General features: G+C 30.1%; 1 protein-coding gene across 4 annotated transcripts in view; it reads right to left on the reverse strand.

The window, feature by feature from the left end:
* Positions 1–248: 248 nt before the first annotated feature.
* LOC139526628 (centrosomal protein of 41 kDa B-like) overlaps positions 249–21,337 on the reverse strand; it is a 30,884-nt gene continuing 9,795 nt past the window's right edge. The window contains exons 1-10 of one of the 4 annotated variants that reach the window (XR_011665163.1): positions 16,657–17,051; positions 11,068–11,129; positions 10,385–10,433; positions 9,160–9,316; positions 8,655–8,797; positions 7,041–7,108; positions 6,502–6,616; positions 4,043–6,155; positions 2,436–3,182; positions 249–1,072 (exon numbers count right to left, since the gene is read on the reverse strand). Coding sequence is in view for 2 of the 4 variants with exons in the window: in XM_071321797.1 (XP_071177898.1) it covers positions 2,468–2,589; positions 5,970–6,155; positions 6,502–6,616; positions 7,041–7,108; positions 8,655–8,797; positions 9,160–9,316; positions 10,385–10,433; positions 11,068–11,129; positions 16,657–16,786 (1,032 nt within the window). In the remaining 2 variants the exon portion in view is untranslated. Of the gene's footprint in view, positions 1,073–2,435; positions 3,183–4,042; positions 6,156–6,501; positions 6,617–7,040; positions 7,109–8,654; positions 8,798–9,159; positions 9,317–10,384; positions 10,434–11,067; positions 11,130–16,656; positions 17,375–21,337 lie in introns of those variants that run through there. The other 3 variants (XM_071321797.1, XR_011665162.1, XM_071321791.1) reach the window with 3 other exon arrangements.

Raw genomic sequence — 21,337 nt, forward strand, 5'->3', positions numbered from 1 at the left:
GCATTAAACATGGAGAAATAAATTTGGAAGGGGTATAAAAATTAATGGCAAGTAACCCACTGTCAACACTAGGGACTATATTCGTGAACAACGAAAATCAAGGGACGACAATTGTGGTCTCGGACCTATTGAGGACCACCAAAATCACACAAGGACAAATATGATATATCCATGACCTATTAATGACAATCTGGATTACATTACGCAAATATGGTTAAGTCTTGGCTAATTAATAATGAACTAATAGATGAATGTATCAAATATGTTACATGCTTTATTATATGTATAAAATTAATAAATAGTATTCTTTTATTTAAAGTAATTACAAATTACGAATGTTCAAAAAATATTCCCCTCACCCATGTTAATATCAACTCTGAAATTGCAAAGTCGTTTACACTCATTTTAGTTGATATTAGAAATTCTTTTGACTGAAAAAATATTATTTCCAAATATTTTTCCTAAACAATTCAATGAAAAATCAATTCAAACAAATATATCATTAAAATAACAATGATCTTAAATTTCATATATTGTGTAAGAACACTCAGATTTAGTATAAATTTTAGTATTATTGATAAAAAAAATGTGTTCATATCAAAACCATATCATTTCTTGTGTATTTAGATCTACATGTATACAAGTATTATTTACAAAGTAAATTATTCATAGAATGACCATTTTATGGCTGACAAGATATACAAATTAAGATAAAGCACTATTCTGGACGGAATAAATATTTAGAATGTCAACCTTGACACATGTGTATATTTATATCTGTGCTAGCTGCAGTATTCACAAGTCACTGAAGAATAGTTAAACTTTTGGGAATTTTTATTTGGTCTGCAAAAGTTCTGTCCAAAAAATATTCACACAAAATATAAGAATATTTTTTAAAGTCAAAATGTGTTGGTCAAAGTATCCTTCGTTGAAGTCACAATAACATATGAGAGCAGTCCTGCAATAATGCAAGATATTGAAAATGAATTGGTTCAAGTTACAACCTGAAAACGATAAATACTGCAGAGTTTTTCTGTGAACACTTTGGATTCCAATTCTCTCTTCATTCAACCTACAAATAGAAAAACACATTATTATAAGAACTAAACCAGTATCTATCCAAGACTCAATAATGAAAGCCAACTTACGCTGGGGAAACTTTTAAAAAGTATATCAGAGAAAAAAAAATTTGAACACAAATAAAATGATTTTGTTTCTTTATAAATGGCAATTAGATATTTCATAAGCAAGTTCAAATAATTTTCCCTTTCAGACCATCAAACTCATGGCTAAGACATAATTTGATTTTAAATAGGAATGTATTGTAAATTTACATATTTCATTATGTAGCAAGAAAACAAGTACAGTGACCCAAATTTATCTCCTTTTCTAAAATCAAATTGAAAGAGATTTCATTTCAAAGTTTTATCTTTAATTTTCTTTCTTTTCACTGATAAGTGTTAATTTCCATGCAAAAACCATTACTAAATATAACAATTTTACACAACCTTTAGCCTGAAAAAGAGCTGGATGACCTGTAAAATAGCTTACAATTTTAGCAAAAGTATAGAAACATTATACCATTTCTTATAAATTCTAATTTAGATCCCAATTCTACTATTGCAAAGTAAGGGTTTTTGTTTTACTGGAAACTGTATGATGACTTTTTCAGTAAAAGTTTTTTTATTTTATTGCTTGCTCAATCTCTCTTTCTCTTTATAAAAAGTTATTCAGCAAAATTTTTTTTTTCATTATCAAACCCTTTTTAAAATAATATGAAAAGTAACCCTAGTAGTTTTTCTAACATTAGACATTAGACATTATTTTGTTATACCAATCATGGGCCCTTGTCGGGCAAGATACAAAAACATCATAATACAATGATTATATAAACATTAGTGAAATATACAATACGTAATTTTATTTATTTTCTTTTGTTACATCTTTTGACATCGGACTCGGACTTCTCTTGAACTGAATTTTAATGTGCGTATTGTTATTCTTTTACTTTTCTACATTGGCTAGAGGTATAGGGGGAGGGTTGAGATCTCATAAACATGTTTAACCCCGCCGCATTTTAGCGCCTGTCCCAAGTCGGGAGCCTCTGGCCTTTGTTAGTCTTGTATGATTTTAAATTTTAGTTTCTTGTGTATAATTCGGAGTTTAGTATGACGTCCATTATCACTGTACTATTATGCATATTTTAGGGGCCAGCTGAAGGACACCTACGGGTGCGGGAATTCTCGCTACATTGAAGACCCATTGGTTGCCTTCGGCTGTTGTTTGCTCTATGGTCGGGTGGTTGTCGCTTTGACATATTCACCATTTCCTTTCTCAATTTTACAAATAATAAATTGATAATATGAGCAATGTAGGATATAATTATGGTAAGAGGCATTAAAAAGGTCAATTAATGGCAATGTGACAATACGTACCCATTCATTCTCAGACACACATGGATGTGATATCATTTAAATGGTGCTCTGTGTGAGGAGACTGACCCTGACATATAACTTTTAGGTGTACCCATACTGGAACCTTTACCCATTCTACTAGTGCTGGCCATGGTACTGGCATTGGACAAACGACCTGACAAAAAAAACAAACACGGTAAACAAATATTTCTTCTTTTTCTCATGACTTAATTGTAACAATCAATTATCTTCACAACATGAAAATCAGAAGTTGTATATTTAAAGACTATACTATTTAGAGAAAATCTGTGGTACAATGTTCCTATTAGGATGTAATATTTTTTATGGGAACATCATATAAGTATACACATCTGAATATCAGTATCCTCATGTGTACCATATTTATCCTATAATTACAACAACAAAAATATTAACAACCATACAGAATAAACCATAAAAGCTGAACCTTAAGAATGTACATATTCAAGGGGAGATTAAACAATTTACTGTCTTTAAAAAGTTTATATGGAAATAAATGCATCAAAGATACCAGGATTGGAATTTTGTATTTGCGCCAGACGAAAGGATTCTATTCGGTGTTTGACTAGAATCATATAAAACATTACATATAAAAATACCTAGATCCTCAGACAACTCATTCCTAGGAACTATATTATTAGTCCACAAAGCCTAACCATGCATATATCAAAACTGTCATGAAGTTGTATTAATTTTACATGCAAAATCTCTCACAAGCCTAATAATAACCTATATTCAGGTCAGGGTTGGCAAAGTATTACCCACCTGGGAATTCCCGGGCGGGAAAACCCGGGTTTTCCCGGGCTGGGCAATACTCCCAGAAATGGGTATTAGTGGGCATTACTGGGCAATATGATTTTTTAAGCTTATCTTAACACAAAATAGTAAAGACTTGTTATAGTTTCATAGTATAACAGCTAAATATATACTTTTTATACAGATAACCATTGACAGTCATTTCTAGAAAATTCAATTTCATTCTCTTCTCTATTAATTTTATATATAGACAGAATACAAGATTTGCACATTTAAAGATACCTTTTAATTACCAAGTATTGTTTCAATAGTCCAAACTTTGAAAAAATGCATTTTATTGCAGTGTTTAAGTGAATTGTGAATTTTAATTGTTATACATTCATATTGCTAAATAAACACCCTACAGGGTCATGCCATTAACACTTATAAAATTGAAAGGACTGATTATTGTTAAATAAACAAATCTATGTTCTAATCTGAATAATTACTTATTAATTAGTGACAGTACATATACATTATCTAAATGTGATGTTTCTTTAATACATGTAATTGTTAATTCTTAATAGGAGCTATATTCATTTGAAAAAAAATGATTTATTTGCTTTCTATTTACAGTTTGCCAATCTAGACAAATGCTAAACAAACAAAATAGGGTATAAATATCTTATTAAATGTATTGCATTTGTGTTTATCACTGAATCCTCTTTAAAATTCAGACAAATATTTTATATTACCCAGTATTGCCCAGTATTACCCACTAAAACCCAGTAAAACCCGGGTTTTCCCAGTATTACCCACTGGGTAATACTCATAAAACCCGGGTTTTTGCCAACCCTGATTCAGGTTGATTGTTGTTTGACATTCAGTTACAAATATTTCATGCATATTCAGAACAACCTATATTTAGATCGGATTATTTTTTTCTATTTCAAATACTTTGAATAATAAGATCAAAGGTAATATGAAAGAACATACACTTGGTTAAAAAATCTGTTGACATAATTAACCTACATAATCCTGATTAATACACTAAGAGCTAATCTATTTTTAATCATGTTAAAGATTAAACTACAATCCATCACAATAACAATTATAATCCACCAAACTTTTAACTTACTGTTCTTGCCTAAAACAAAATTGCTGCATTAATTTATTAATTCTTTTAAAATCAATTTAAAAACAGCAAAATAATCAACCTAAATAATGCTCCTTTTCTAATTCTCTCAAATACAGATAAAACCTGTATACATATACTTTATATGTATAGTTTTAATTGAACACATGCTGGAATTCTGTTCTATATTTATTCAAAATATGAATTTATATTCAAATTAAAGAAAGTTAACTGAAGATGGCAATTATTTTAAGTACCCTGTGCTTGGGAATTGTGAGTCATCTCTGGAACAGATTTAGGGGCACCATATGAATCTTAAAGTTGGTACACATTAAGAAATATCAGTGTCACAGATGACTGCAAATATGTCATATTGTCAGTCAAAATCTTAGTCTCTTTTCCTAGTAACTTGCCACCAAATTAGACTACCCACCAGATATTTTAATAACAAGGGCATTATCACAAGTCAAACATTCGACTAGTGTAAAAAGAATTGCTAACTTTTCTAATCCACCAAAGCACACCCCTGTTGCTGTTTTATTATTTTTTATAGTATTTGAAGACTCCAATTGAAAAGGACAATTATGGGTCATATTCTTAGATCTCTATCACTGCAAACCTGCACTGCAGAATACCTAATCAAATAGTTAAGCCATGAATATGATCTGTATAGTTAAACACAAACAGGTCAGAATAAAATCAGCTCATACATATCAAAGAGCAATGAATAAGAAATTACTTATATTCATCATCCTACTATTATGTCCTGAAACAAAAATACAAGTACGGTAATCACACTCTTACAATTACTGAAATTATGGAATTAATAGAACAATGTTGAATGATTTGTGAAAAAGAAATGATTCAAGATTTTTTTTCTAGTTACAGCTATTAGACTTTTCATATCATTCACAGCTAATCAATTTCAAATAGCAACTCATTGTAACACATTAGACTGGAACATAAAATCAAGAAAGGGAATTAGGTCCTTACAAAAGAGAAAAAATAATCAGTTTTCAAAATTTTATATTCTTAGTACCAGGTACACTGACAAAACCATCAGAGGAAGCACATCTAAAATAACTTAGAACACAGGTTCAAGAAAAATTAACAAATTTCTTGCAGCATTCATTAAAATCCAAATGTAGCATTGCTATACCATTTATATTTTAGACAAATTGCTATACAGTACCAAAGAGAGTTTTGAAATTGTACATGAGATACCATGGATTTAATACATTGTACCATTAAACATCTCAATGTATTTCTATCTATTGCAGTGACAATCATATCAAAGATATAGAATGATAATCACTTCTATCAGTGTATCTAAGATATAAGTTTGGAATCCTAGTTTTGCACAACAGTAGAGCCAGGCAGAATACAATGACACTTTATTTATTGGATGTTATAATGGTACATCATAGGATGGCATCATTTCTTGACACAGAGCATAAAAAATTGAAAATCTATTTTGCATTCATAAAAAAAATCAAATTCAAGAAAAATATAGCTTCAGTCTGAAAAATGGTCATATAATCATGTATTGTATAACGCCTGGTCGTACTGATGCAATGGGTGTTTGGCCAGGATACCAGGTTATTAAAATACGTCTGTGATTATCTCCACTGATATACAAAACTTACTTCCTGTACTTCTATCTTGTAAGGCATTATCTAGGTACATATTTAATCGATCTATATCATGTTGGTCAAAATCTTTCTGTGAGGCTGGAATAATTTGTTTTGGTGGCTTGGCTGCTTCTGTAACATTTTGATTTGGTGTACCAGTAAAAAGACCTTCTGGAAATGTTTTGTAGGCTATTCTCATTCCTAAAATTAACAAATACATATATATAGTTGAATGAAAGGATTAAATTTTAACTGTAAACAGTTTTAAAAGTAATATAAATGTATGTATGGGCAGCATTTAAGAATGTTACTTAAGATTGGAAGGACAAGGTCAAACATGTACATATGAAGTTTTTTCACCTAAAAAAGTTTATTTTTTTGTTTTTCTACCAGATTTTATAAACAAAAATGTTTCAACGGCAGACACAAGGTAATAAGTTTGCACTCTTTATTGAAAGAAATTGAAGGTATTACCACTATAATAGAAAACATTCTTTTTTGAAAGAAAATGAAGGTATTACCACTATAATAGAACATTTTAGCTTACCCCCTGATAACAAAAACAAGTTATCATATCCCCTTTGGACTAGAGTTGTAGCTGCATTCGGTGCTAATCTTTCATCTTCATCACAAACTAAAATTATTTTTCCTGGAACATTTTTCTGCTAGAGGTTAAGGGATAAATCTTTATAAAGACAATTTACATAATATATATTATCAAGAAATGAGATAAATTCATCTAAAATTTAACTGATACCAGAATGACTTGACCATTATGGAAAAATTGTGTCATTAATGACAACAGATGTATTCCATTTGTAATAGCATAATCTTATCACAATAATTCATGATCAGAATTTTACTTTTCATGAGCAATAACTAGCTGTCTTGGCGAGGCACCAAACTTTATGTTTTTTTGGTAAATCTTGTTTTCTGTGTTGTGTTTTTCATTGATCTTACAACAATGATGTAAATAGCCTTTTTTTAGTTAAATTTTTACTGGTGATTTTTTTTTAATCACCCACTTGGTATCTTCTCAATACAATACCAATACAATAAATGAGTTTGTTTCAGATAAAAGGATACATATGCCAGCATGTCTTTTGTTTCAAAATTTGTGGCCCTTGACAGGTAGGCTGTTGGATAACTTTTTGCTGAAAAAAAAACATATGATACATTAGTAATTACATGTAATGTATAGCAAAGGTGACATAAATATAAAGAATATAGAGTGTAATTTACATATACCAAGACACAGACTTGAATAATTTCTAGTCTCATACCAATATTGTTATATCAGACATATAAAAACCTAAAATATTGCTAGCAAATCTTTAAAAAATATATCCCTTCCTTCCCATAATGCAATGATTTAGCTCTTGATTAATAGAAACACTTAAAATTAATTTGAATAAAAACAAACCAGATGCTCTGCAGGACCCGGCTTTATACGACCACAGAGTTTGAACCCTGAACAGTTGGGGAAAGTATGGATACAACATTCAAGCTTGATACAGCTCTGAATTTGGATTGTGATTTAATAGTTGACACAACATAGGTTTCTGACACAGAATGAATGTGGTCTAAGAACTTAAAATTAAAAACTTAAAAATTTTAAATTGGACATTTACCTAGTATGGTACATTATCCTAAATCTAAATATATGGTTAGATTCAGCATATCAAAGAACCCCAAGAATTCAATTTTTCATGATATCAAATAAAGTTCAATTTTGGACCGTTTAGACCTCAATGTGGACCAATTTGATAACCAGTCCCAAATATCAAAAATCTAAATACATGGTTAGATTCAGCATATATCAAAGAACCCCATATATTCAATTTTTGTTGAAATCAAACAAGGTTTAATTTTGGACCCTTTGGGCCCCTTATTCTTAAACTGTTGGGACCAAAACTCCCAAAATCAATCCCAACCTTCCTTTTATGGTCATAAACCTTGTGTTTAAATTTCATAGATTTCTATTTACTTATACTAAAGTAATGGTGAGAATACCATTAAAAATGCTTATTTGGGCCTATTTTTGGCACCTAATTCCTAAACTGTAGGGACCAAAACTCCCAAAATCATACCCAACCTTCCTTTTGTGTTCATAAACCTTGTGTTTAAATTTCATAGATTTCTATTTACTTTAATTTAAGTTATATTGCGAAAACCAATGTGTCTTCGGACGACGACAATAACGACAACGTCATACCAATATACGACCGCACATTTTTTTTTGCTGTCATATAAAAATTGAAGTGTAAAATGGCATTAAAAAGAAACAACTAACACTAATTCGGATCCAAACACAAAATAGGAGGTTCAAATTGTTTAAAATGGCATTAAGTGGTGATTATTCTAAGAAACTTATATATAATAAATCTCAAAAAGGAGTTGCTGATACAAAAATTGGAAACCAGGACAAATTGATTAAAGAAAAAACCCACAGACACCCTATCTTTATATACCATGTGCTTTAGAAAACAGTGGGAATTATAAACAATGGTAAACAACAAACAGGAAGACAAAAGAAACTCTTTGTGGGATAATACTATTACTACTATTTCACATGATCAGAACAATTTATGTGAGATTATCTCCCTTTACATGAGATCATATGAAACTGATAATAATCATCTTTTAATTGGATATAATATCACAGATCAGTATAATTCATGTCAGATTATCTCCCCTTACCTGAGATCATATGAAACTGATCATAATCATCTTTGATTCGGATATCTAACAGTAAATATGGACAACCATCATCTAGTAAGTCTGGTTTAGGGGGAGCTGGTTGGGGTTTGTCTATATCTATCTCTCCAACACCTCTAACAACTCTACAATTAAATCAATAACATTGGTTTAAAGAAAATGAATCGGATAAACCTCTTGTGATAATTCCATAGATGTTATGAACAAATTTTTGCAGTCTGCCTTCAGCAGAAATTTTTAACGTTTTATAAAATGAAGTTTATCCTTTGTGTATCAACTTTTTTTTTTTAAACGAAATTTTTTGATTGACATATTATGCACCTTAAAATAAGCTGTGTCAGATTGATTATTTTTTCTATCTAAAGTTTTCTTTACTTTTTTGGATTTTTGATGATTGAAGTCAAGAAACTTTTATTTGTAGAGATATGTTGACATAACAATCATCTGAATTGATAAAAAAAAACCTTTAATGGAATGTAAAACTAACCCCTGCAATGTAGATCTTTTTCCCGATTTATCTGGTTCACCATAATCTCCTTCAGTGAGAGCTAATGATGGAGCCGGGCTGAGTCTATGTCCGCCTTGTATTCTCTGTATCTCCATATCAGCTGAGTCAGGTCGTGTTGACAACGAGTTACCATTGTCTGTAAAACAAATATATTACAAAATCAAAAAGATTTATTTAATTCAATTATTTTCAAATGAATTGAATTTTGCTACACAACTTGTCTCAACTAAAGACTGGTTTAGAAATAAAGCTTCTTTTGTTTGTAGTTTTAATCAGCTATTTCAAAAATATGATGCATGCAATCATCATAGACAAAATACATAAAATAAAATTGAGAATGGAAATGGGGAATGTGTCAAAGAGACAGCAACCTGACCATAGGGCAGACAACAGCCAAAGGCCACTATTGGGTGTCCAAAGGGAAAATGTTTATTTGGATCAGGATCATTGGTTTTGTAGTTTTTGCTAGGTAACCCCTTTTACGATGATATCAAAAAATCGACAAACTTTTTTGATACAACCAATGATAAATTTTTAACGGTTCAATCATCTTCTGAAACTTTACCTTAAACTGTCTGTTTTGTTTAGACAGATCTATAAATATTGCCCAATCAGCTGCTTTCTGCTTTTAAAAGATTTTAACTTTTGAGAAAACAAAGTGGTAGAGGTTTTATTGAAGTTTAGATATATTGTTATTGCAAAGGCAAGTTTTGTTGATTTTCCGGACGACATCAAAAGTTCAATCAATGTAGGATAAAAAAAACTTAATTCATATATTTTTTTACTAACCCCTCCTAAACCCCCCAACTTCCCCCTCCCTTGTTAACTTAATTTGTGAAAAATTGATTGACCAATAAGGGTATATAAAAAATCGATGTCAATTAAACAAAACTTGCAGCAATTTTGACACCCCCACCCAAACTATTTGAATTAACATAGGCGGATCCAGGGGGGCCCCCCCTTTTGTTGGAAAAATTTGGTTGATTATATAGGGAATCATTGAAGCATGACTGGAGCGGGGCCCCCCTTAGGTCAGTCAGCCCCCCCCCCCCCCCCCCACCCCTTAGGAAAAGTTCTGGATCCGCCACTGATTAAGTTATTTATCCTTCATTGATGTTTTTATGTCGTCTCTTAGTTGCATACCAAACAGATAACTTATGTGAGTATTTACTTATAGAACTATACCATATGTGTAGGTACTTACTCATAGAACTATTACATGTGTCTCTTTGATATTCCCATACCTTAGCAACCTGAAAATAAAGGAAATTTAAATTTCTTAATAAGTGTACATTTAGCATTGCCATGTAAGTAAGAAATAAAGCAAAATTTACCAAAATGTAAATCTAGAGGGTATTTCACTCAAGTACCTAAAGGGATTCTTTTTTCAACATGATTTCTGCTCTTAGTATAGCCTGGTTAATCTTTTATTTGATAAATTTTCTTACTTGCAACATGTAGAACCATAAGGGAATAATAGAATACCTATATTCAAAGCTTTCAAACATAGAAAAATATTCATGAATGTGCATAGTGCATGAGTTAAATATCAGTGTCGTTTGGTTATGTGACGACTACTTTTTCGATATTAGAATTCTTTGATTAGTTTTTTTTTTAATACATTAACAATGGGTTTATAAATGTAAATAATGAAGAAAATGGAAGGAACTATATTAAGTTTTTCTACACATTCACAATTTGCTTTAATTGAACATCATTGTCAACACCTATTGTAGTTACTGATGTCAGAGGAGTGAAATTATGACTATGGATTAACATTTCTTAAAAATCGTACTATAAAAGTGTTTGAATATGAATAATAGTTTAAAATATATATTCATACATAGTTACTTTACTTAAATCATTGAAAACATCCATGCAACTTACCAACTGAACAAAAGTAGCTGCTTTCATCCGTTTGAATATTTCATCTTTTTTAAATCTGTAATCTGCAAAAAAGAATCAATGTAAGTACTTAAAAACATTTCTAAGGCAGATTTAATGAAAGTGATTCTAAATATCTATAAATACATCTAGAATTCAAGCTCAACACTGATCAGAATGTGTAATAAGAAAGACTATTGATAGGAAGAATTAATTTACAATTATATAAAGGACAGAGTTTAGCACTCATGGGATCTTCATGTCAACAAGAGAATAATGAACAAGTGTTTATCAATGGGATATGGTACTTGACAACCTTCACCAGTCAAACCAATTTTACTAGATAAAAGTAGAACACCAGCTGGTTTGTACTAGACATAGAGGAACACAAAGAACGTCAACTATTTGATATTTTGACAAATTTTAGTAATAGTACGTAGAGTTCTGACATAAAAGTTCAGTTTCGGTCTTCTTAGGAGAATTCCAACTTCTTTACTATTAAAACAATCTGATTAAACCAGAATTTCAGTCATTGCTTTGTTACTAGACTCTTTATTTGAATGGTCTGTACAGTAACTAATATTCTGTTTATAATGATTTAGTATGTTCAAAATAGCAGAGAACCAAACTTAATTGTACCCACTCAAGTATATAAAAGCTATAACGCCCTAATCATCTATATTTTTGCATCTTTCTATTTTAAATTATCTGTGGTAGTTCTGAAAGCTTCCTTTAATATCCTGCTTTAATCTTTATCATGTTCACTTAAAACTATATTCAATAAATAATTTAAAGGTTTGAATTATATTTTAAATAGTTTTAATGAATAATTTTCTGGATGATTCTATATAATCAATTTTAGAATGCATAGGTAATATAAAGATAAATAATTTTCACTTTTCTAAAAGAAACTAGTCATTACAAGTGTCAGAGAAATTATCAAATTTAGAGATTAGTATTATGTATCACAAAACTAATCTTTGAGTTTTTACTTTTCTGACCCAATGCCATACAACAGGTGACACTGATGGAGCAGGAACTGCTCACCTTTCAAGAGCACCTCAGTTGACCCTGCCTTTGTTGGGACTCATTTTGCCTCATTTTGAAATATTGATTTTCATGACCAGAAACTTATTTTACATAAGTCATGTAACATTATAATATTGTGTTAAAAAGATGTTTTAACAAAATGCTATCACTAATCACATATCTGACTTGAACATTTATTTTGTCAAAACCTCCAGTTGAAATCTTGAACATTTTGTCAGCTATTCCAAAAATCTCTAGTTTTGGTCAATTAAGGGTATACCGGTACATGTCAACATTTTATTAGAAAAGTGATAAAAACAGTTGTATTTCATTTTCTTTCTTTTTGCACGTCTATTCATCAACTTGAAACATCGGATTTAATATTCTGGACCAAAAATAGTCTTATTCAAACTTTCTACATAGATATAAATAATTTCAATATACATTTCTCATGGGACACCCATGAGATCTATCAAATAGTTGAATATTAATTTCCCCATAAAAAAGTATGATAAATTGCATTCTATTATTAAAAATCTTTAAATTTCATTTTAATTTTAAATCCAATATATAATAGCTAACATCTGGCCAAGGTCTGATTAACTATTCATTATAACATTAAAAAACAGTTGTCAAACCCAAAAGCCTAACTAAATCATAGTATATTCAGCAATACAAACATGACAAAAGGTGCCACTAAACAGATCAGAAACTGCTGACCTTTCCAGAGCAACAAATATGAAAAAGAAGATGTGGTACGATTGCCAATGAGAAAACTCTCCACAAGAGACCAAATGACACAGAATTTAAGAACTATAGGTCACCTTGACGCCTTCAAGTTCCCTTTGCTTTTGATTTGGTTTATTTTTCTTTCTCTTTGTATGAGTACAGTTTTTTAGACCTCTAAAGTCAGTTTTTCTTCAAGCCATGGTGTAATATGTACTTACTCAACTTACAACTATTTTATAACCCCTCTTTTGTATATCTATATTTTTTTTGTAACCGTGTAGATAAAATACAGTAAATATTGAACTTGTCTCAATGTATTCCGGCCAAACAATCCACAGTTCCTTTAAATACCATTTCAATAACAATTTACTTTCAGAAGTCAATATTTAAACCATGACCATTTTGAAGAAAGTTCCAATAAACACAGCTTCTTCTAGTATGTCTACAGTATAAAGAATGCAGGGGCATTAAAGTAAACATGTGTCCTAGTGATTATAGACTGAAGTGGTTATAGGTAATTAAACTGACCTAGGATCAATACCAATTTTCACAATTTGTTCATCTTCAAAAGTTCAAATTAAATTTTCAATGGATGTCAAAATAAGGCTAATGGAACAGTATGCTAAAAACAAGAATGTCTCCCTAGTACATGGATGCCCCATCTGCACTATCATTTTCTATGTTTAATGGACGGTAAAAATGGGAGGGAATCTTTAATTTGGCATTAAAATTAGAAAGATCATGTCATAAGGAACATGTGTACTAAGTTGATTGGACTTCAACTTCATCAAAAACTACCTCGACCAATAACTTTAACCTGAAGCATGACGGACGAGCGAACGCATGGACGAACACACTGACCAGAAAACATTATGCCCATAAATGGGACATAATAACTATGAATACCAAATTTCAGGATGCTCTGGTATATTATCCCTTAGTAAAATAAATATGACCAAAAAAGGTCATACAGGGCCAAGTAAAGAATATAGGAATTCAGTATCTACAAGAAGTTGATGAGTGATGAATAAGAATACACATCAGACAGAATAGCATGCTCATATGAAGTTTGAAACCAAATTTCGGGAAGCTATGATTATGAGTTCTTGAGAAAAATGAAAAAAAATTCATGAGAGGGACAGATTGAAGGATGGATGGACAAACAGTGGTATAACAGTTTTATAAAAATGTTTACTGTGTTGCAACAACAGTTCTTGCAGTGAAAGTCTCCATTGAATGCTGGCCTTTGCATCCCTATTTCTTACATTTACTGAAGGAAATCCAAGAACCTTATCAGTAAATTAAAGGACAATCAATTTATAGCGATCACAATAATGTAAATTTATGAATCATAAAATATGTGTTCCTATTGGTATAAAATATCAAAACACTGTCTTCAAACTTGATTTTTTTAACAAATCTTCATTGCTAGGGTGTTTAAATTACAAAACTAAAAAAGTTTAAATTACTATTTATGAACAAGTTGAAAATCTGAAGGATTGTTTGCTTTGTACTTACTTTCATATAAGTAAGATTTCCATCACGTTAAGTTCAATATTTTCAAAAGGTATAAACAGATGATTTCATTACAATCCAAATAGGTATTTGTACAACAATAGAAATTGGAACACTCAAAAATTAAATTTTATAAGTGGTTTAGGATAATAAGAGTTAAAAATCAGTCATATATTTCTGCTAAATGTAGTAACAAAAAAAGACCAAAAAATGAAACCATACAAAATTAAGGAGGGTAATAAACAACTTACTAGACGTAGACAATAGGTAACTGTGTCTGTTGCTCTCAAAATCACTCATAGATATCTAACATAGAAGTTAGGTCTGTTCCAATGAATTATGACCCAATTTTATATCTTCTTTTTTTTTTCGATACATGTACAATATATTATTAAAATTGTATATAATTTATGGTGATATATTTACAACAATAGAGTTTCTCATATGAACCACTGATTTTGAACAGAACCTTTATTTCACTTTGAGTTATTTTTTTTAAATAGTCCTTTATAATTGCAAAGCATCTAAATTGTAAACAATTTTTAGGGTCTGAAAACACAAAACAGGATATATTTAGATTGCATTGTACATGGATTTTTTTTTCATAAGAAGTTTTTAAGTCTGTTTACTGCAAAAACAATTAAAAAATGTCATAATGAGTATATATAGCACTATAAGTGATCATTCTTTCAGGTAACCTTGTATAAAATTCAGTAAAAAAAAATTAATTAGTGACATTTGAAATAATTTGAATTTTTAACTAAATTAAGAAAAAAAGTTCTGCAATCACAAAAGATGAAATCATCAAAAGACATACAGACCCACAACTTCAAGTATTCTTAGAAAACCTGAAGAAAAGTGTTTATTTAAAGCAAACTTAAGCTACAGCAACAAGAATTCTACAGCTATGATCTGGAAACAGTTCTCTCAACACTTTTTACTGAAACTTTTGAACTTCTAGGTGAAATTATAAAGAGAAACCCATGACAAATCTTTTGGGGTTTTAGTCTTTTTTTTGCCGTTTAGGATCTATTTCTTTGATAGGAAGTTTTTAAAAAGATTGGCTTTATTTCAAGATACTAATAAAAAAATATCATCTTAAAATAAACAAGATACTATTCTGAGTGTACAGATCCTTTTAGATTGCTCCCTTGAACTCTTTTAGTACTTATTTCTTTTCCTATATTTCAAGCACTTAATTGCATGTATGCTGATATTTGTAATGACTTTTTAACCCTATTTGATTAAAAGCATTTATTCTGCACATTTTGTACTGGCTTCAAACATATTTCACTAACACCTTCAACTCTTGGCAAATTTAATCAACTTGTACTTTGAAACAGTTTCTACCCATTAGTGATAAATTTAAATAAGTACATCACTGATTACTGTCCCCAAAATCAATCAATTATACAGATTTTCTTTCAATTAAATCACTTAAGTAGATATCAAGGAATTTATAACACTATAAACTACAAGTTCACCATGTTTATGTGAAATTATAGTTGTTTTATCACTTTGAAACTAAGAACAGAACACACCTACATATATTAAATTGAAATGTTTACTTGTCAACAGTATTTGTAAACATTCATTTATATAAATTAAATTCAACCATAATCAATAAAATCTATCTGAGTTTGAATGAGTCTTAAAAAGAATAAATACAAAACATGGCTATGATCATTAACAGGTAGGCTACAACAGTTTTTCAAATGTCAATGGTGTATCTCCATACAATCTTCCCCTAGCAACACTTGACTCTTATTGATGTTTTAACTGAAGCTGAGCAGGAGCAGTCAAAACTAATTGAAATATTCATTTTGCTAGCTTTTCTGAACTTTACAAAAAAAAAATGTATTTCCTATCTGCATTTTTTTCGTCACATGGATCAATCTTAAATTCCAATGGATTAGATTTTCCTTTTCATTTAAATTTACAACTTTTTCTTTCTTTGATGGGAAACAAATTTGATATGTGCAATATAATAATATCAAGCTGTTAAATGATGACCTTTCAAAAATAACTAGTGAACAGCTTAACCTTCTGCAGTGTAAAATCTTTCAGTTTCAAATAAATTAAAGAATCTGTCAGATAAATTACAAATGAAAATTCGATTTTCACTTTCATTTCAATCCCACACTACAAAAATCACTTTCGGCTAATCTACAAGCTTATTTCTGTAAAACAAGAAAAACATCAGTAAAATCAAAATCATAATTTAGCCTATTTATTGAAAAAAATACTGGGAAAAGGGAACAATATTTGTAAAATCAAAATTCTAATTTACCTTAATTAGTAAAAAAATTAAAAACTTACCTTTGTGAAGTGATGTTAAAATTCTCACTAATTCTAATCTATTTTCTTTGAATATTTTTGGTCTCACAGGTGGTAATCTTGGAGACATATAACTAGTATTATGAGTTGCTAAATTCCCTTTTTTAGGCATTTTAATTTTTTCAAGTATTAGTTCTCTGTTAATTTCATCAATTTATTCCTTCATTTTCCTCATTAAAACTCAATATTGCATCTGCCCTAAGTAACAGCAAGTTCAAACCTTCACAAGTTAATTATGTCAATAACTGTATGCTGAAGGCTTTTAATCGTCACTTGTACATATTTACTTATATAACATGGCTTTCTTAAGCTGGTCGTAACAAAAATAAGTAAAATAATTTTGGTTCCTTTCCGATTGACGACGCAAAACCTCTTACAGCTGAACAACTTATATCGAAGTGAATGCCTACGATTTTATGATAAAGAAATTGTGTTGATTTATTCTGTTGTGTGATATATAAATGAAAAGCTGATTATGTGCTTTATTAAAATCTATATACCCATTAAATCTCTATCGACAATTCAAATCTTTTAAATTCAGTTTGAATGAAATGGTAAAGACGTTTAATTTGAATGATGGTGCCATTTAATTTTGTTTGTTCTCTACATCATTAACCATTATTCCTGTAATATTGTGAATATTCAATGACTTTTAACACTTTACATTGGTTACGTAACTGATACACAAATTATAACAATCAAAAGAGTAAAAAGTACAAAATTCAAGGTGTTTACTTGCCAGTATGTAGTCCAATGATGTAATGCTATTGCATATAATAACGGGCATTACTGCAATTATGACATCAGGAATTTCATTACCATAAATTACTTAATCAATTTTGTCCTTATAAAGATTTATTACTAAACTTTTTACAATAGTAAGATAGCATTCAATATCTTTATTTGTTAAATTGATTGGAAACATATATCAAGATAGTTCACTAAAAAGACATTTAGTTTTTCAATTTTTCGTAACTAAAAAATGATAATCTCTATAAAGACTGTTTTTCTCACTTTCATCCATACCCTATTGTTTATAGTGCGAGATTAAAGGTTATGTTCTATCCAAACATTTGTAATAAAAAATTAGTAATGTCTTATTAATCAGAATTGAGATATGACAAAAAATATATTGATGTTTTTAAAAATAATTTGCACTTGTATGATTAATAAAATAATAAAACCAGATGCTTCACAGGGCCCAGCTTTATACGACGGCAGAGGTCGAACCCTGAACAGTTGGGGCAAGTATGGGCACAACATTTAAGCTTGATACAGCTCTGAATTTGGATTGTGATTAAATAGTTGACACAACATTGGTTTCTGACACAGAATGAATGTGGTCTAAGAACTAAAACTTAATCAAAAAGCTGATAGCTCTGAGGTGGAAGAAGGTGAATAAAAGGTAACTTGAATTACCATAAAAGCAGCCGCACTAACCCAGCCTGAGTGCTTTGTTCCATTATCATTATGACATTTTTTTTTCTTCAAAAAAGAATGTGTCATAAGTAAGATTTCCCATTTCTACAATAATTTTCTATGTTCAGTGGACCGTGAAAATTAGGTAAAATCTTTAATTTGGCAGAAAAATTAGAAAGATCATATCATAAGGAACACATGTGTACTAAGTTTCAAGTTGATTGGATTTCAACTTCATCAAAAACTACCTCGACCATAAACTTTAACCTGAAGCAGGACGGACTGACAGACCAGAAAACATAATGCACATAAATGGGGCATAAAAATAGTAAGACTTGTTACATACCTGCCAACTTTTGAAAGTTCCCATGGGGGTTTTAGTGCGCGACAACAATTTTAAAGGTTACAATTTTTAGAAAAGTATTTTGCACGATCTGGATTGTCTAGAAAAACCTGTTTGTTGGTCTTTGTGAAAAAAAGAATACTACATTTTGCTTTAAATTATTTAATTGAATACAAAAATAACGTATAATATTATGTCAATAAATTAGTGAAAAAACTACTAATCAGTATTATCTTTATGGTAGTACTGCATCATTGAATTTTGTCAATCAGCCATGCTTTTATCCTTAAGCTGTGTAAGAACCCTCTTTGCAGATGAAAATTCACCTGTGGTAGTGCCATGTTCACGATTTTACAAGATGAAAACAACAAAGTTAAAAATCTAGCATGTTAGAATAATCTTCAGAGAAAATGTTTTTGATTGGCTTATTAATTTGATCATGCGAAACACAGAATTTGATTAGCTGAACATGATTGTTTTACCTTGGGTTACCTTGGGAACAAAATAAGGAACAGATGATTTTCACTAAATTGTGTTTTAGAGTTTTATTTGAATGATTTTTAATATTTTTTAATAAATGCAAGGACATATTATAAAACGTCCTTGATAAGAGTGAAGAGAATGAACACAGGGCGAACGTACTATATGGTTGAAAGAACTCAGGATGAACAGACCAAGGGCAAACATGTAAACAGGGCGAGTCGACCCGATCCAAATTCATGCATGCATACTACAAATATCTATATTAAAAACATCAGGTTACAGGTAAACAAACAATGTTCATATAGATGAGATGAAATCTAATAATTTACATAAATAAAAAGGTACATATTTACAATAGTGATTTGTTTTTCAATCCTAATTTACAAATAAAAAGATTCCGATGCTTAATCATGTGTAAAAATCGGTGTCAAGAATCAGAAGTTGTTATGAAATTGTAATGCACAGAAATGGATGCGGCATACAGAGATTGTAACGGTTGTAAAGTCGGCACCATAGGTTTTCAGAAGACTTGAAGTCTTCTTCCACAAAAACTTAAAATTTTTAAATTGGACATTTACCTATTATGGTCCAATATCCAAAATCTAAATACATGGTAAGATTCAGCATATCATAGAACCCCAAGAATTCAATTTTTGATGAAATGAAATAATGTTCAATTTTAGACCCTTTAGACCTCAATGTGGACCAATTTGATAATCGGGCCCAAATATTAAAAATCTAAATACATGGTAAGATTCAGAATATTGAAGAACCCCATATAATTCAATTTTTGTTGAAATCAAACAAAGTTTAATTTGGACCTGGATTTGGACCAACTTAAAAACCGGGCCCATAATCAAAAATCTAAGTATATGTTTAGATTCAGTATATCAAAGAACCTTAAGAATTCAATTTTTGTTAAAAATCAAACTAAGTTTAATTTTGGACCCTTTCGTCCCTTTGGACCTTAATGTAGACCAATTTGAAAACAGGACCAAAAATCAAGAATCTAAATACACAGATAGATTTGGCATATCAAAGAACCCCAATAATTCATTTTTTGATGCAATCAAACAAAGTTTAATTTTTGACCCTTTTGGACCCTAATTCCTAAACTGTTGGGACCAAAATTCCCAAAATCAATACCAACCTTTCTTTTTTGGTCATAAACCTTGTGTTTAAATTTCATAGATTTCTATTTACTTATACTAAAGTTATTATGCAAAAACCAAGAAAAATGCATATTTGGGATCTTTTTTGGCCCCTTATTCATAAACTGTTGGGACCAAAATCAATCCCAACCTTCCTTTTGAGGTCATAAACCTTATTTTTAAATTTCATAGATTTCTGTTTACTTATACTAAAGTTATTTTGCGAAAACTAAGAAAATGCTTATTTGGGCCCATTTTGGCCCCTAATTCCTAAACTGTTGGGACCAAGACTCCCAAAATAAATCCCAACCTTCCTTTTATGGTCATGAACCTTGTGTTTAAATTTCATAGATTTCTATTTACTTATATCAAAGTTATAGTGCGAAAACCAAATGTCTTCAGAAGACGACGATGACGCCAACGTGATACCAACCATATACGACCAAAAAATTTTCAATTTTTGCGGTCGTATAAAAATCTATTATAACATCAATACTCCTTTGCTGAATTACTCACCGAAAACATAAAGTATCAGACTTCTCATTCCTGTTGAGTATCTGTAGGATGAATTATTCTGACAAATGAATTTATAATTTCTTGATATTTCAAAATATGATAATTCATATAATATTCATTTCAAGTTACATTTGAAAGATATTTATTTTTTCAATTATTTCTATTTTACTTTCTTGAAGCATTAATATTTATACCAATTTGTGGCCTAATATTTGCTATTCATGAAAAAATTTTAAGGATATCATTCTAAATACCTCACACTCCTGAAATCTTAAAAATTAAATTCAAATAAGGGGATGTAACTCCAGTTAGCAGAGAAAATTAGTTTTAGAGGATTGGTATTGTACTTAAAAGTTACTGCGGCCCTAATACATTTCAGTTTTCAATTTGTTAAATATTTCTATAATTCATAACTACTATATATATATATGAAGTAAGGATTTTATGTCAGATTTGCTTGAACCAGTTTGTTTGTTTGTTTGTTTGGGGGGGGGGGGATCTGTGCCAAAATAATCTGAAGTTGCACTTTGACATTTATTGTTATATAACATTTTAAAGATATTTTACTAAGACACTGTCTTTAACAAACATTAACACAATCAACATACTTCTTTACTTGAAAAAACATACATGTTCATGTATCAATAATCTGCTGAAAAATTAATTTAAATACAGAACTTATTGGAAAATTCAAAACTGAAATTTCCTACCTTAATCAAATGGCAAAATCAAAATTCAAACACATCAAACG

The sequence above is a fragment of the Mytilus edulis genome, chromosome 1 (assembly GCF_963676685.1).
Source record: "Mytilus edulis chromosome 1, xbMytEdul2.2, whole genome shotgun sequence".
In the NCBI taxonomy this organism is placed as follows: domain Eukaryota; kingdom Metazoa; phylum Mollusca; class Bivalvia; order Mytilida; family Mytilidae; genus Mytilus; species Mytilus edulis.